The sequence below is a fragment of the Coregonus clupeaformis genome, unplaced genomic scaffold (genome assembly GCF_020615455.1).
Source record: "Coregonus clupeaformis isolate EN_2021a unplaced genomic scaffold, ASM2061545v1 scaf0366, whole genome shotgun sequence".
Classification (NCBI taxonomy): Eukaryota; Metazoa; Chordata; class Actinopteri; order Salmoniformes; family Salmonidae; genus Coregonus; species Coregonus clupeaformis.
The window spans coordinates 358,217-375,930 of NW_025533821.1; the positions used below are offsets into that span (position 1 = coordinate 358,217).

A 17,714-nucleotide genomic window follows, 5' to 3' on the forward strand; every position below is an offset into this window, starting at 1 on the left:
CACAATAACTGTTCATCGGGAACTTCATGAAATAGGTTTCCATGGCCGAGCAGCCTAATTGCCCAACATCAGTGCGCAACTTCACTAATGCTCTTGTGGCTGAATGGAAGCAAGTCCCCGCAGCAATGTTCCAAAATCTAGTGGAAAGACTTCCCAGAAAAGTGGAGGCTGTTGTAGCTGCAAAGGGGGACCAACTCCATATTAATGCCCATAGTTTTGGAATGAGATGTTCGACAAGCAGATGTCCAAAATACTTTTGGTCATGTAGTGTATTTGCTGAGTGTACAAAACATTAGGAACACCTGCTCTTTCCAGGTGAAAGCTATGATCCCTTATTGATGTCACCTGTTAAATCCACTTCAATCAGTGTAGATGAAGGGGAGACAGGTTAAAGAAGGATATTTAAGCCTTGAGACAATTGAGACATGGATTGTGTATGTGTGCCATTCAGAGGGTGAATGGGCAAGACAAAATATTTAAGTGCCTTTGAACGGGGTATGGTAGTTGGTGCCAGGCGTACCGGTTTGAGTGTGTCAAGAACTGCAACGCTGCTGGGTTTTTCACGCTCAACAGTTTCCTGTGTGTATCAAGAATGGTCCACCACCCAAAAGACATTCAGCCAACTTGACACAACTGTGGAAAACATTGAAGTCAACATGGGCCAGCATCCCTGTGGAACGCTTTGAACACCTTGTAGAGTCCATGCCCCGATGAATTTAGGCTGTTCTGAGGACAAACGGGGATGCAACTCAATATTAAGAAGTTGTTCCTAATGTTTTGTACACTCAGTGTATATTGTAGGCCTATATATTGCCTCCTAATATTGTACAATCTGTGTGTCGCGATAAAAAAACAAAGTCCCAATTTCTTAATCCGGCCCTGCCCCCACAGCAAGACGCATGCTTCACTGGACTCTTCACTGGTGATGATACAGGTGCCCCCAGGCCTGCTAGGATGACTCTATATCCGTGGGTAAAATGTTCAGACCGACCAGGACCTCCTGTGCCGTCTTTCCCAGCATCCCCTGCACATCACAGACGAAGCGGTAGACGTAGCGCTTGCCCGTCGTTTTGTGGATGATGTTCTTGTGGTAGTAGTAACGCAGGCCGCGGCTCAGCTTCTCGTAGTTCATCTTGGGCTTGTTCTTACACTGGCCCCAGCGCTTGGCCACCTGGATCAAACATTGTTATTTAAATGAATTTCCCATCAAACTAGCTAATTTCTCATTTTTGAACTGCGCATGTGCATGCCGTCAAATCAAAGGCACTCCTTCGATATACAGTTGTTTTTGATGAAAACGTGTCAGTTTGCCATTTTCATAAGGTTGGAGTAAGAACATGTTCAGCTACTTAACACATGGGCTCGAATCTACATAGGTTGTGCCTTTAGAAATCGAGAAAATGAACAACTAAGGAAGAATGTTTCACTCTCATTGACTTCCCAAACCCCTGTATGGTCTGTTGGGTCTGCTTTGTGAAGCATTCCAGGAAGTATCGCCATGTTGGGCCCCTGGGTTTAGAAACTCTGTGGTAGTAGTAGTAGCTACCTTCTGAGTTGCATGTGTCATCTCACAGTCATGAACAGGTAAGGCTTCAATTCGACTGTTTGTTAGTAGGCCTATAGAGGCAGATGTCAGCAGCAGAACACATTTCAATCATAGGTAAACAGACTAGTTAGATTGTTTCAACAGCGTAGCTAGCTAACTAGCTGATTTAGCCTACATTATCTAGTTACATTAGCCATGATCAGCTGATATCCCATCCATCTTTGCTCTCTCTTTGAGCAGTAGGCCTGTCCAGCATAGCCACCATTATTACATAGAAGAAACCTAAACGTCTGTTGAATAAAATTATATTTGAACTTAATCTGCCGATTGTCCATGGGTTTTCTTCTTATTTTCTTCAACAGTTCTGACAAAATATCCACAGGAAAGTATTATTAAACAGACTTCAAAACGCGGGTCTCTGTGTGTGGCAATCAAGATTTGTTTGCTCATCCCCTAAGGCACGTGCACAAGTTGGAAGTGCATGCACCCAATGCATGGATACTAACCGAAGTCTTGCAGGTGTTTACATGGTTTTGCGCATGTGCCAGGTGATACAAATCTTAATGACAGTACCAGCGCTCTAAAAAGTTGAGTAAATAATACTTTCCTGTGGAAACAATCGGCAGAGTAACAATCACAGTAACAATCACATTCGTGACAGATGAGGGACGTTTAGGTTTTCTTCTATGTAATAATGCATGGCTATGCTAGACAGACAATGGAAAGCATTGCCACATCGGGACTATAGCTATAAGCCTGCTTACAGTGGGATGAGTGGGATTTTGCAGGACATAAAGGCCTATGTCAATTAGCCTATCAGAATCTTCTAAAGCCATGACATCCTTTTCTGGAATTTTCCAAGTTGTTTAAATGCACAGTCAACTTAGTGTATGTATACTTCTGACCCACTGGAATTGTGATACAGTGAATTATAAGTGAAATAATCTGTCTGTAAACAATTGTAGGAAAAATTACTTGTGTCATGCACAAAGTAGATGTCCTAACCGACTTGCCAAAACTATAGTTTGTTAACAAGAAATTTGTGGAGTGGTTGAAAAACGAGTTTTAATGACTCCAACCTAAGTATATGTAAACCTCCAACTTCAACTGTATATATATAGCTAAATTAGCATGAGATAATAAGATATGGGGCTTTTTTCACTTTACGCACCTTCCACTCCAAAGGTCTGTGCACAGCCCTGCATAACACAATGTTACTTCATGTATTTGTATGTTTTCTATTGTTGAGTTCAAAACAGCTAGCTAGTTAGAATTCACAACTGAGTATTTGTTCATGAAAAGAAAAAACTGCCATCAATAGAACATTCTGTCATTTATTGCAAATTTTGGAGACAATTCATTTTTCCAATTTAAGAATATACTGTAAAACAGTGTGCATTATTATCATCAAATTCTTGTTCCTTGCCTTTAAAAAAATCTGAAATGGCCATTATTCCCCTTTCAGGTCAATGATTAGCCATGGCTCCAGAGCTATCAGGATATCTAAGAATATATCTTTGCCTTTGGTCCCACATGCTTTCAAAGGGCCATCGAAGAGCTCCCTCATTCTTTTCTGGTTGGTTTTTTCAGCCCTCACGTCACTGTAGGCATTTGCGGTGATGATTTCCTTCTCCAGGAGTCTATCCAAGATGGGTTCCACCTGGGTCACTCTGTCGATCAGGGCCGTCCGGTGATGGTCCACAAAGTGTTTGTCTGAGGTAGAGATAGGACATGGTTTGGGACTTTTGGAGGTGATGGAATGCAAAGCATACATAATGTATTTGATAGGGGGCTATATCTCTACACGCCTCCTTTAATGTTGCTTGTTTCTGTGTGTGCGTGCATGTGTGTAGGGTGTGCAAATTGGAGGATAGGCGTGATGCACTTTTTCTAATTCAGACAGGATTAAATAGGCTATGGGGAGTGAAAAATACTGTTGAAGACTCTAGAGGGCAGCAGTTGCACCAACAGCATGTTGGAGAATAAATTAAAAGGAAGGACTTTTGTGATAGAATACTTTAGGTATTGAATGATTCCCCATAAACCATTACTAATTACAGTAAAATATTTGTTTAAATAACGTAGGCCTATTTGAGACATTAGGCTATATAACACCTGGTTTAGTGTTTACCTTTGATCATGTTCTTTGGTCCAGGTGCACTTGCCATTGCAGCACCCGATGTTACGCAAGATCCTTGAGCTGTAAAATAGGCTTTATGAGACACCATCAATCGAATACAAATATGAATAGTAGGCCTAAAGATAAATCAAAATCAGCAAGCAATCGAAATGTGTGTTTATTGCATAATGTATTATGCTTATTTTGAGTTGCAAATGTATATATATGCTACTGTATGCTATCATTCAGCCCAGATGAGCAAAATAGAATGCACTCATAAGTGAAAGTAAAACTGTCAACTTCCTTAAAGTTTTCCTTACATTCGTTATGGACATTTCAATGCAATTTATTTTCGCCCTTGGTCTAATAAAGTTTTCTAGCCGACTTTTGCGTTAACTTTAGTGGTTTTTAAACCAGTCAAAGATATGAAATTAAATATATATTTTCTTTTTTAAATGTCCAATGGACGTGCCTCCTACTTTATTCGACTTACATTTCTTGAATTCTAGCAGTTCCTCTGCGACATTCTGGCAGTTAATTGCACCCAAGACCTCTATAGCCACATTCAGAGCCCCGTCTTCAGTGAAAGTACGGGTCAGAAGGTCTACCAAATCCACTGGGTCCGCGTTCTCAACATTACCCTTGCGAACTTTTGGTTCCTGCTTGCGGTCACAGAGTTTACGTCTGAACCTCTTCAATTCAGCCTCTTCCAAGTCATCAAGGACACCAATTAATGTATCGCCAACGGTTTTCGACATATTTTATGCCAAACGGTAATTTAGACTAGGTTTTGTGAGATGAGGATACGTATCTTCTATTCTATGTTGTCTATAGGATACTGACTGTCTTCTCTCCAAGATAGGCTACTCTATCGCACCGTTCACGTCATAGGCCTCGTCATAGGTCCATCAGCACTCCAGGACAAACAGATTAACCTCGTCCCCACTACATTTGACAGAAATGTCGTTTAGAATTTATCTTAACGAATTCATTATTTATTATCATATTCTTTTTATATATTTGGGATTGCTATTTTTTATATATAGGCCGTTATACCTTTTGAAATAATAGGCTACAGTTATAGTTTTTTCAATTTATGTAGTTTATTTACACACATCATTTGACAAACAACATTGTCCCCTACAATCATGTAAATCACACACATTATATTGAACAGAACAAGCTTTGTCCCTCTTCGCTTTATGTTGTCAGCAATGAAAAAGGTAGATAAATATTTATATAAAAGTAGATCCAAACGTTGTTCAACAGCATGGGTGGTAAGTCATACACTAAAACCAAATAACATTTAACGATACTAGGCTACTGTATTACCTGGTAATACAAGTGTAACACTAGCGACATGTCCAGTAGCCAAACGGTGTCGAACGTTGCAGATAGAAATGCCATGAATAGAGCTGACGTGATTCCTGTTTTACATGTCAGAGAGGCATGTTGTTCTACATAAAATATTTCTATCTGAACATTCCAAAATGTTGCGTCCTACTAAACACACACCAGTATAATACCCAGCAACACGTCATGGGGCTCTTTAGGAGGGTGCAACATCACAGACCGCTCCGATTGGGAATACATTATTGTCTATTATGTACACTGAAAAAAATATAAACACAACATGTAAAGTGTTGGTCCCATGTTTCATGAGCTGAAATAAAAGATCGCAGAAATTTTCCATACGCACAAAAAGCTTTTTAATCTCAAATTTTGTGCACTCATTTGTTTACATCCCCGTTAGTGAGCATTTCTCCTTTGCCAAGATAATCCATCCACCTGACAGGTGTGGCATATCAAGAAGCTGATTAAACAGCAAGATCATTACACAGGTGCACCTTGTGGTGGGGACAATAAAAGGGCACTCTAAAATGTGCAGTTTTGTCACACAACACAATGCCACAGATGTCTCAAGTTTTGAGGGAGCATGCAATTGGCATGCCGACTGCAGGAATATCCACCAGAGCTGTTACCAGAGAATTGAATGTTCATTTCTCTACCATAAGCCGCCTCCAACTTCATTTGAGAGAATTTGTCCAACCATCCTCACAACCACAGACCAATGTGTATGGCGTCGTGTGGGCGAGCAGATTGCTGATGTCAACGTTGTGTAACAGAGTGCCCCATGGTGGTGGTGGGGGCAGGCATAAGTATGGTATGGGCAGGCATAAACTACAGACATTTTATCGATGGAAATTTCAATGCATAGAAATACCGTGACGAGATCCTGAGGACCATTTTTTTAAAGGTATCTGTGACCAACAGATGTATATCTGTATTCCCAGTCATGTGAAATTCATAGATTAGGGCTTAATGAATTTATTTCAATTGACTGATTTCCTCATATGAACTGTAACTCAGGAAAATCGTTGAAATTGTTGCATGTTGCGTTTATATTTTTGTTCAGTAAATACACTATATATACAAAAGTATGTGGATACCCCTTAAAATTAGTGGATTTGGCTATTTCATACAAATCAAGCACACAGCCATGCAATCTCCATAGACAAACATTGGCAGTAGAATAGCCTAATGTAAGAGCTCAGTGACTGTCAATGTGGCACCGTCATAGGATGCCACCTTTCCAACAAGTCAGTTCGTCAAATTTCTGCCCTGCTAGAGCTGCCCTGGTCAACTGTAAGTGCAGTTATTGTGAAGTGGAAACAACTAGGAGCAACAACGGCTCAGCCGTGAAGTGGTAGGCCACACAAGATCACAGAACGGGATCGCCGGGTGCTGAAGCGCGTAAGAATCAGTTGCAACACTAACTACCAAGTTCCAAACTGCCTCTGGAAGCAACGTCAGCACAAGAACTGTTCATCGGGAGCTTCATGAAATGGGTTTCCATGGCCGAGCAGCCGCACACAAGCCTAAGATCACCATGTGCAATGTCAAGCATCGGCTGGAGTGGTGTAAAGCTCGCCGCCATTGGACTCTGGAGCAGTGGAAACACATTCTCTGGAGTGATGAATCACACTTCACCATCTGGCATTCCAACAGACAAATCTGGGTTTGGTTGATGCCAGGAGAACGCTACCTGCCCGAATACATAGTGCCAACTGTAAAGTTTGGTGGAGGAGGAATAATGGTCTGGGGCTGTTTTTCATGGTTCAGGCTGGGCCCCTAAGTTCCAGTGAAGGGAAATGTAAATGCTACAGCATACAATGAACTTCTAGATGATTATGTGCTTCCAACTTTGTGGCAACAGTTAGGGAAAGGCCCTTTCCTGTTTCAGCATGACAATGCCCTTTCCCCCTTCTGATAACCAGGTGGCGAATCGCATCTCTGCATGTCTGGCAGACATATCAGTGTGGATGACGGATCACCACCTCAAGCTGAACCTCGGCAAGACGGAGCTGCTCTTCCTCCCGGGGAAGGTCTGCCCATTCCATGATCTCGCCATCACGGTTGACAACTCTGTTGTGTCCTCCTCCCAGAGTGCAAAGAGCCTTGGCGTGACCCTGGACAACACCCTGTCGTTCTCCGCTAACATCAAGGCGGTGACCCGATCCTGTAGGTTCATGCTCTACAACATTCGCAGAGTACGACCCTGCTTTACACAGGAAGCGGCACAGGTCCTAATCCAGGCACTTGTCATCTCCCGTCTGGATTACTGCAACTCGCTGTTGGCTGGGCTCCCTGCCTGTGCCATTAAACCCCTACAACTCATCCAGAATGCCGCAGCCCGTCTGGTGTTCAACCTTCCCAAGTTCTCTCACGTCACCCCGCTCCTCCGCACACTACACTGGCTTCCAGTTGAAGCTCGCATCTGCTACAAGACCATGGTGCTTGCCTATGGAGCTGTGAGGGGAACGGCACCTCCGTACCTTCAGGCTCTGATCATTCCCTACACCCAAACGAGGGCATTGCGTTCATCCACCTCTGGCCTGCTGGCCCCCCTACCTCTGCGGAAGCACAGTTCCCGCTCAGCCCAGTCAAAACTGTTTGCTGCTCTGGCACCCCAATGGTGGAACAAGCTCCCTCACGACGCCAGGACAGCGGAGTCACTCACCACCTTCCGGAGACACTTGAAACCCCACCTCTTTAAGGAATACCTGGGATAGGATAAAGTAATCCTTCTACCCCCCCTTACCCCAACCCAAAGAGAGAAAAAAAAAACATATTGTAAAGTGGTTGTCCCACTGGCTATCATAAGAGATCCTGAGTGGCGCAGTGGTCTAAGGCACTGCATTGCAGTGCTAACTGTGCCACTAGAGATCCTGGTTCGAATCCAGGCTCTGTCGCAGCCGGCCGTGACCGGGAGACTCATGGGCGGCAGACAATTGGCCCAGCGTCGTCCAGGGTAGGGGAGGGAATGGCCGGCAGGGATGTAGCTCAGTTGATAGAGCATGGCATTTGCAACGCCAGGGTTGTGGGTTCGATTCCCACGTGGGGCCAGTATAAAAATAAAAATAAAGATGTATTCACTAACTGTAAGTCGCTCTGGATAAGAGCGTCTGCTAAATGACTAAAATGTAAGGTGAATGCACCAATTTGTAAGTCTCTCTGTATAAGAGCTTCTGCTAAATGACGAAAATGTAAATGTGCACAACACGAGGTCCATACAGAAATTGTTTGTCGACCTCAGTGAGGAAGAACTTGACTGGCCTGCACAGAGCTCTGACCTCAACCCCATCAAACACGTTTGGGATGAATTGGAGAGCCGACTGCGAACCAGGCCTAATTGCCCAACATCAGTGCCCGACCTCCCTAATGCTCTTGTGGCTGAATGGAAGCAAGTCCCCGCAGCAATGTTCCAAAATCTAGTGGAAAGCCTTTCCAGAAAAGTTGAAGCTGTTGTAGCAGCAAAGGGGGACCAACTCCATATTAATGCCCATAGTTTTGGAATGAGATGTTCGACGAGCAGATGTCCACTATACTTTTGGTCATGTAGTGTTTATGCTGAGTGTACAAAACATTAGGAACACCTGCTCTTTCCATGACATAGACTGACCAGGTGAATCCAGTTGAAAACTATGATCCCTTATTGATGTCACCTGTTAAATCCACTTCAATCAGTGTAGATGAAGTGGAGACAGGTTATAGAAGGATTTGTAAGCCTTGAGACAATAGAGACATGGATTGTGTATATGTGCCATTCAGAGGGTGAATGGGCAAGACAAAATATTTAAGTGCCTTTGAACGGGGTATGGTAGTAGGTGCCAGGCGCACCGGTTTGAGTGTGTCAAGAACTGCAACGCTGCTGGGTTTTTCACGCTCAACAGTTTCCCGTGTGTATCAAGATTGGTCCACCACCCAAAAGACATTCAGCCAACTTGACACAACTATGGGAAACATTGAAGTCAACATGGGCCAGCATCCCTGTGGAACGCTTTGAACACCTTGTAGAGTCCATGCCCCGCCCCGATGAATTGAGGCTGTTCTGAGGGCAAACGGGGGTGCAACTCAATATTAAGAAGGTGTTTATAATGTTTTGTACACTCAGTGTATATTATAGGCCGATATATTGCCTCCTAATATAGTACAATCTGTGTTGCGATAAAACATTTTTTATTGTTCAGGCATAATGGGATCCATCTCGTCCAAAAAGTTGACTCAAGTTTGCCAAAAAGCACCTGGATGATCATCAAGACTCTTGGAAGAACGTTCTATGGACAGATGATTCAAAAGTATAACTTTTTGGACGACATGGTTCCAGTAATGCCTGGCAAAAACCAAACTCTGCATTCCACAGTAAGAACATCATACCAAAGGTCAAGCATGTTGGTGGTGGTGTGATGGTTTGGGGATGCTTTGCTGCCTCAGGACCTGGATGACTTGCCTTAATAGAAGAAACCATGAATTCTGCTCTGTATCAGAGAATTCTACAGGAGAATGTCAGACCATCCGTCTGTGAGCTGAAGCTGAAGCGCAGCTGGGTCATGCAGCAAGACAATGACCCAAAACACACAATCAAGTCTACATGGAAATTGCTAAAAAGCAACACATTTGAAGTTTTGGAATGGCCTAGTCAAAGTCCAGACCTAATCCCAATTGAGATGTTGTGACAGGACTTGAAACGAGCAGTTAATGCTTGAAAACCCACACGTCACTGAGTTAAAGCAGTTCTGCATGGAAGAGTGGGCCAAAATTCCTCCACAGCGACGTGAGAGACTGATCAACAACTACAGGAAGCGTTTGGTTGGAGTCATTGCAGCTAAAGGTGGCACAACCAGTTATTGAGTGTAAGGGGGCAATTACTTTTTCACACAGGGGAATTGGGTGTTGCATAACTTTGTTTATGAAATAAATGAAATAAATATGTCATTGTTGTGTTATTTGTCCACTTATGTTCCCTTTATCTAATATTAGGTTTTGGTTGAAGATCTGATAACATTCAGTATCACAAATATGCAAAAGTAGAGAAAATTAGAAAGGGGGCAAATACTTTTTCATAGCACTGTATATATGCATCTAAATTAGCATTAGATAATAAGATGTGGGGCTTTTTTCACTTTGCGCAACTGCCACTCCAAAGGTCTGTGCACGGCCCTGCATAACACAATGTTACTTCATGTATTTGTATGTTTTCTATTGTTGAGTTCAAAACAGCTAGCTGGTATTAGTTAAGTATAAGTATTAGTTAATGAAAAGAAAAAACTGCGGTCAATAGAAAATTCTGTCATTTATTGCAAACTTTGGAGACAATTCATTTTTCCAATTTAAGAATATACTGTAAATGAGATTGCACTATTTTCATCAAATTCTTGTCCCTTGCTTTTAAAAACACCTCAAATGGCCCCTATCCCCAGTATTCCCCCTTCAGGTCACTGATTAGGAATGGCTCCAGATCCATCAGGATATCTAAGAACATATCTTTGCCTTTGGGCCCATATAGGGCCATCGAAGAGCTCCCTCATCCTTTTCTAGTTGGTTCTGTTAGCCCTCACGTCACTGTAGGCATATGTGGTGATGATTCCCCTCTCCAGGAGTCTATCCAAGATGGGTTCCACCTGGCTCACTCTGTTGATCAGATCTGTCCGGTGATGGTCCACATAGTGTTTGTCTGAGGTAGAGATAGGACATGGTTTGGGACTTTTGGAGTTGATGGAATGTAATGCATACATAATGTCTTTGATAGGGGCCTATATCTCTACATGCCTCCTCTAATGTTTTGTGTCTTTGTGTGTAGGGTGTGCAACTTGGAGGATAGGTGTGATGCACTTTTTCTAATTCAAACAGGATTAAGGGGAAAGAGTGACAATGCTGTTAAATATTCTGGGCAGCAGTTGCACCTGTTGAAGAAATTAAAAGGAGGGACTGTTGTGATTGTTTAACGAGGTAGAATACTTTAGGTTGGCCTATTTGATGTTTTCCTATATAAACCATTTCTAATTACGGTAAAACATACATTTTAATAATGTATTTGAGACATTAGGCTATATAACACTTGGTATATTGCTTACCTTTGATAATGTTCTTTGGTCCAGGTGCATATAAAACATCTACTGTATTTATTTATTTCCTTCCCACTGCAGCGCCCGATGTTACACAAGATCCTTGAGCTGTAAAATAGTCTTCATGAGTCACCACCAATCGTAATAGTAATCAAAATCAGCAAGCAATATAAATGTTTGTTTATTCCATTATGTATTAGGCCTATTTTGAGTTGCAAATGGAAATATGCTATAGGCTATCATTCAGCCCAGCCTCATTAGTGAAACTGAAACTGTCAACTTCCTTATAGTTTTCTCAATGCAATTGATTTAGGCCCTATGTCTAATAAAGTGTTCTTCTAGACTACTTTTGTTAACTTAAGTGGTTTTTTTTGTGCCTAATTATATATATATATTAAATCCAATGTACGTGCCTCCTACTTTATTCGACTTTATTCTAGAAATTAATGCCCCCAAGACCTCTATAGCCACATCCAAAGTCCCAGGTTCAATTAAGTTGCGGATCAGACAGAATCAAGTCCAGTATGTCCGCTTTTTCAACCCTGCCCTTGCGAATTGGTGGCCCCTGCTCCTGCTTGCGGTCACAGACTTTACGGTTGAACCTCTTCAATTCAACCTCTCCCAAGTCATCAAAGACACCAATTCATGTATCGCCGACAGTTTTCTGCATTCTTAATGCCAAACTGTAATTTTTACTAGGTTTTGTGAGATTAGGCTACATGTCTTCTATTCTCTGTTTTCTATAGGCTACTGGCTGTCTTCTCTTCAAGATACTGTATATACATTCGCATGTCATAGGCCAAGGGGCGGTCCTTCCGCACACTCAAAATAACCTAATCCATTACATTTTTACAAAAATGTCATTTAGAATTTATCTTCACAAATGTATTATTTATTATATTATTTGTATATATTTTCACCTGCTCATTTTTTTTTTTTTTTTTATTGCCTATAGGCCTTATACCTTTCGAAATAATACAGAACATTTAAAATATTAATTTTTTTCTACTTATGTACAGTTTATTTACAATCATTTTACAAACAACATTGTTCCCTAAATCATGTAAATCACACACATTATATTCAACAGAACAGGCATTGTCCCTCTTCGCTTTATTTTGTCAGCAATAAAAGAGGTAGATATGTAAGGGTATAAAAATAAACAGATCCTCATAGCCAAAGTTAATGTCAAACATTGTTCAACAGCATGGGTGGTAAGCAGGGGCGTCATGCACCCATTATTTTAGAGGGGGCACGAAGTACTTGAGGATGGAGGGGGGTTGTTAATCACTATCCATGTCATTACCATAAAGAGCATCAGTATTGGAGACAGCTCGGCTTACAGTTTCATTGAGCGCTTATTCTGTTGATGTTAATAAGTCATGTGGTTTATAGGAGGTAAGTCATACACTAAAACCAAATCAAATTGAAGGCTACTACAGAATTTTTTTTATTCTGATTTTCCAGGGGGTGTTGCACCCCTACTTCCCGCAGCTATGGCTAGAACTGTATCACTTGGTAATAAAAGTGTTACACCAAACGTTGTCTAACACCGCAGATAGAAATGCCATGAATAGAGCCGACTTGATTCCTTTTCTACATGTCAAAGAGGTATGTTTGTTCTACATAGCATATTTCTAGTGATGTAGCAATAACAGTATCAAGAGCCAATAGCACCAATAAGAACCAGTGCTGCTGGTACACTCCCCCTACTGCGACGCCCATGCTTCGCTAGACTCTGGTGATGATACTGGTGCCCCCAGGCCTGCTAGGATGACTCTATATCCGTGGGTAAAATGTTCAGACCGACCAGGACCTCCTGTGCCGTCTTTCCCAGCATCCCCTGCACATCACAGACGAAGCGGTAGACGTAGCGCTTGCCCGTCGTTTTGTGGATGATGTTCTTGTGGTAGTAGTAACGCAGGCCGCGGCTCAGCTTCTCGTAGTTCATCTTGGGCTTGTTCTTACACTGGCCCCAACGCTTGGCCACCTGGATCAAACACAAAGGGGGTGGTTGTTAAAAAATAACCACAAACGCCTGACAGCATATTTCCATTGCTCAATCCTATGCTGGTTTCCAACTCCTACTATGAGTGGTTACAATCTCTCACAATCAGTAGAGAAACTCACCTCTGCTGGGTCTGACATCTTGAACTCCCAGCCGTCTCCTGTCCAGCAGATGAAGGTACAGCAGGCGGAGTCTAAAAGCAGCTCCAGTAAGAACTGCCACAATTGGATGGGCCCTGATCCTGAATAGAGAGAAAAGACGCATCAAAATATTATTATTTTTTGCCTGCTACTCTAAGATATACTATGAACTTGTTTCTATTTAAAAGAAGACACAGTAATGACAAAAGCACATTCTAGAGCAAACACACAATCAGGCTCCAATATACACACACTACCCATGCTCACACACACTTGTATAACAGCAGTAATGATAAGTCATGATAAGAGACTAGTCTCACCTGGATAAGCTGACATTCCCATCACTTGTCCTCCTTCCCTCTCGGGTCTTTGGGAGTGTGTACTTTTGCGTTTGGCCACACGGTGGCAGTACTGCTCTGAGGGCTGGTGTGGTCCAGGGATTGAGGAACAAGATGGAGGGTGGTGAGGAGGCGGCAGGGGTGCGCCATAGCTGGGAGAGGGGTAGTCCGGCCAGAAGGAGGAGGACCTCTTCTGTGCTTCTGAGTCGTACAGTTTTCCACCTGAGTGGCTTTGCTCAGCTTCACCTATGGAAGAGGAGGAGGAGTTAGACATTGCATATATTATCCAAGTAATCATAGCCTATGGATTTCTCTGTGTGGTTCTTTTTATAAATTAAATAAACGAAGGAGAGCTGGTTATAACAAACAGCTTGAAAAAGTATATGAATTAGACGTTACACAGCCTACAAAAAAAACAGGCAATATGTTTTTAAACACAAATAGGCCTAATGGTCATGCATTGGTTAATTCCATTTTTTTTGCATTATGTCTCAAATGTGTGGTTCTTCTTACCGAGGTGGTCCAGGCTGACAGTGCTGGGGGTCCCTCTGTGGCTCGTTCCTTTTCCAGCGAGGAAGGAGTTGCTGGTGCTGGCATCCTCCATGCCTGGGCTGAACTGTCCACTCTGGGCTGGGGAACACAGGGGTACAAGACTGTGGTAAGTCTGGGTGGAATCCTGGAACCCCACTTGAGACTGGTCCAAAGTCAGCCCATCTAATAATAGATAGAGGCGAAAAAATGGAATTAACAATCATGATCAATATTCATTCATTTCTAATTCTACAACAGGTGTTGATAATAGAATAATTCTCAAAATGATAGAAACATATGGATTGGAGAATAGGCGACTGACACGCACCACTTGGGTATGACGCCCAACAGTTAAACTCTGGGTATGAATCCAGGTTGAACAGGACAGAGTCACTGGAGGTTACTGTAAAAAAGAATGAAAGACGTCAAAAATAAATACACGTGAGCAACATTGGAAGTTAGTCAATGGTCATTGACAGGCCTATATAGTGATTTTTTCCCCCAGAATGCTTATCAGAGTGGTCTAATAAAGTGGTTGTTAAAGAGTCTTTATAACAGTCTTTATATGTGTACCTTTGTTGTCGTACGGACGTGGATTCTTCTGCGGCTCTCCGTAACTCTCTGGATACTGCTGCTGCTGCCCAGGTCTTTTACCGTCTAATAGAAAAGACAGGTCTTCATCACTGTAGTCTGGAGGTCACAGAGATAGAAGAGAATGATAGGGATGAGTCAAAAGGCAGAAAGATCTAAATAGAACTCAAAATGGAATAGAAATACAATGCGTTTAGAATGTAATAGGTTTTAATGATACGAAGGGGTTACAAGCTTATCTCTAAAGACTGTCTAACTGCTATTATAGAAGCGATAATATGTTACGGTCTACTACTATTACTCATCATTCTTATTTATGTTTAATAATAGTAATAATGATACATTAATATATCTATTCAACAACTATTCTGCAGCACCCAGAACAAAATCTCAACCGTACCCATTTTAGTTGAATGGAGGGAGAAGGGGAAACAGAGGGAAGAAGGAGGAAACGCCAGAGGAGGGAGTGTAACAGAGTAGTGATGAAGGGGGAGGAGATGGGCTCTAAATCTGTTGGAGAAGTAAGTCTGGAGGAAAGGATTAGGGAAAGAGAGAGGGAGGGTCTTTAACCCGACCACTCCGTCTCGCTCTACCTCCCTCAGTCAGACTGACATTCCTACAAACAGTGTATGGACACACACCCCAGCACCCCTTTTCCTGACGCAGCCCTCGGTTGGGTAGAAGAAGCAGATGTCAAGGTCTCATTTTGAGTTTCTGACAGGGCTGACGAGATACTAACTCTGCAAAACATTTCCTTTGTCCTTCAACTACTACACAGAGCTACAGGAAACATAGCTCAAAATCTTATCATAGAAAAATGTGGATACTCAGAGTTATTTTCAGAGTGTCTAAGGCACTGCATCTCAGTGCTTGAGGCGTCACTACAGACCCCCTGGTTCGATTCCAGGCTGTATCACAACTGGCCGTGATTGGGAGTCCCATAGGGCGGCACACAATTGGCCCAGCGTCGTCCGGGTTTGGCCGGTGTAGGCCGTCATTGTAAATAAGAATTTGTTCTTAACTGACTTGCCTAGTTAAATAAAGGTAAAATAAAATAATAAAATAATAACGAATAAAGTTGATGATTAATCATAATTCAAGTGGCGATGGTGGCAGTTATTTGGTTTGGGGTGAAGTTAAATCTGAACTGATACATTGACCAGTGTTAATCAATAAGTTATCCAATGAGAACATGACTTACCATATGATGCAAAGTCAAAACCAGCAGGGACTTCCTGTGTCCTGAAGTCTTCCATATAATATCCAGCTTGGTACATCTCCATCTGTTTGGAAAAATTGGAATACATATGTCATAACCCTTTTATTGTGGAACATCTTTTTCATACAATTATACATCTTTGGTTGATTTCTTTAAAATGGTCTCTGAAAATGTAAATATAATATAATGCATTCTAAATGTTCGTGCAGGCTGCATACATAAACAAACTTAAAATCGCAGGAGGCAAAATCCTACCTTTATTTTAGAGTCTTTGGTGTCTATGTTTCTCTCGTTGGATTTCAGGATGGTATCCCAGTACATATTTGACGGGAACAGTTGCGTCCACTTGGAGTTCAGAGTTACAATTGTGTTGTCTCCCTCTGCCCGGCCCAGTCCCGTTATAAAGCAGCGGAGCTTGGAGGGGCGTGCCTGCTCCCCGGCGCAAAGGAATGTGTCCTCTTGCTTCGTGACTCCCCGGTCCCAAAAAACTGCGGTTTAACTGACTGTGACGTCAGCCACGACTCACGAACACAGATTTGGCAGCCAGACACACACAATCATTCACAAAAAAATCTATCATAAAATTGTCAATTGAGCGCCCAAAATCTAATCAACATTGCATGCCCAATTGGCTATCTTACTCCCATGATAAATTGACATCCCATTCATGATTAGATAATGTAAGGATAGTTTATTAGTGTAATCCTAGATATATTATTTTATAGGAATACAACTTGATCTACAAATTATTTTATTTAAATTAGGCCTATAGAAACTATAGCCAATATATTGAGAAAATGTTTTCCCCCAATTAGGTCTATTGCGAATACCCAATAGGCTACACCAAAACGCCTGTATGTCTATCAATAGGCTAGGCCTACTTTAAATAAATAAGGTTCAACTATTTGAACTTGATCTTATATTTATTTTCTCACCTTTAAGATATTTTTACGTCGACATTGACGCATGCACATAGACCAAAACACATTAGGCCTATACTATCAAACAGGCCGCTAGACCTTGAACAGTGGTGACAAGTTATTGGTTGTGGACATTTTTAAGAAAAAAGCCAATTGTATTTTGTCATTTAAAACATCTATGGAAATCATGGCCTTTTTCTATGCTTGGTAACGTCGACTAATCACAACCCCATGCCAGCCAGGGTTGGGGACAGAGAGGGTTTTTTAAAATCAGAACTTCCAAGTTGGTTATAATGAGGTGGGAGGCCATGAGCATATCTTTAGAAGCCATTCAACAGAACAATAGCCCGTAAACTACATGCTGAAGCTCCGAAATCACGGCGTGAGTGGCCTGAGCAGATAAGGCCGGCACAAGCGCCTTGTATAAACAAACACCGCAATTTTCCTCGTCTGAGAAAAACATACATCTGGAAAAGTGAGCTGCCAAGTCGTGTACGGTGTGGGAGGCACGAGTCGTGATTGGGACCCTCCCCCCCCTGTCTCCAGACAAGGACACATGGGAGTTCGAGTTACACAACCTCTTGGCCGGCCTAATGATGACGAGTCCATCATCAACTCAACTGATTTACCAACTGAATAATGACACAATGAAAAACTCCAGAATATTATAAAGCTGAACAATACCATAACCTCAATCAAAATATCTCATAGACGATCTTAATAAATTAAAATAGGCCAAACATTGTTCAGTGGACTGAAGGAACAGTTGAAATATATTTCGTTATTTCCTTGCACAAATGAGAAAACTTTTAAACGTATATGACAGAAAATGCATAATAAATCTAGGTATACTAGTAGGCTATTAATGCTGAGCCTTGTAACCGGGCTTGGTTAAT

The 17,714-nt window shown here is 42.0% G+C and overlaps 2 protein-coding genes across 2 annotated transcripts; both read right to left on the reverse strand.

Annotated features, from left to right (window-relative positions):
* Nucleotides 1-2,862: 2,862 nt before the first annotated feature.
* LOC121563772 (apoptosis-associated speck-like protein containing a CARD) lies at nt 2,863-4,543 on the reverse strand. The gene is made up of 3 exons (XM_041875485.2): nt 4,159-4,543; nt 3,678-3,746; nt 2,863-3,259 (listed from the first exon to the last, which is right to left on the reverse strand). Exons 1-3 carry the CDS (start codon nt 4,421-4,423, stop codon nt 2,997-2,999), a joined length of 597 nt encoding a protein of 198 aa, XP_041731419.2. The 5' UTR covers nt 4,424-4,543; the 3' UTR covers nt 2,863-2,996.
* A 7,522-nt stretch (nt 4,544-12,065) lies between these two features.
* Nucleotides 12,066-17,670, reverse strand: LOC121563773 (protein c-ets-1-B). The gene is given in 9 exon segments (XM_041875486.2): nt 12,066-12,842; nt 12,845-13,061; nt 13,202-13,320; nt 13,540-13,803; nt 14,071-14,187; nt 14,417-14,491; nt 14,662-14,778; nt 15,881-15,962; nt 16,154-17,670. Coding segments are annotated over 9 exon segments (1,119 nt in total). The 5' UTR covers nt 16,220-17,670; the 3' UTR covers nt 12,066-12,780.
* Between the last annotated feature and the right edge of the window lie 44 nt (nt 17,671-17,714).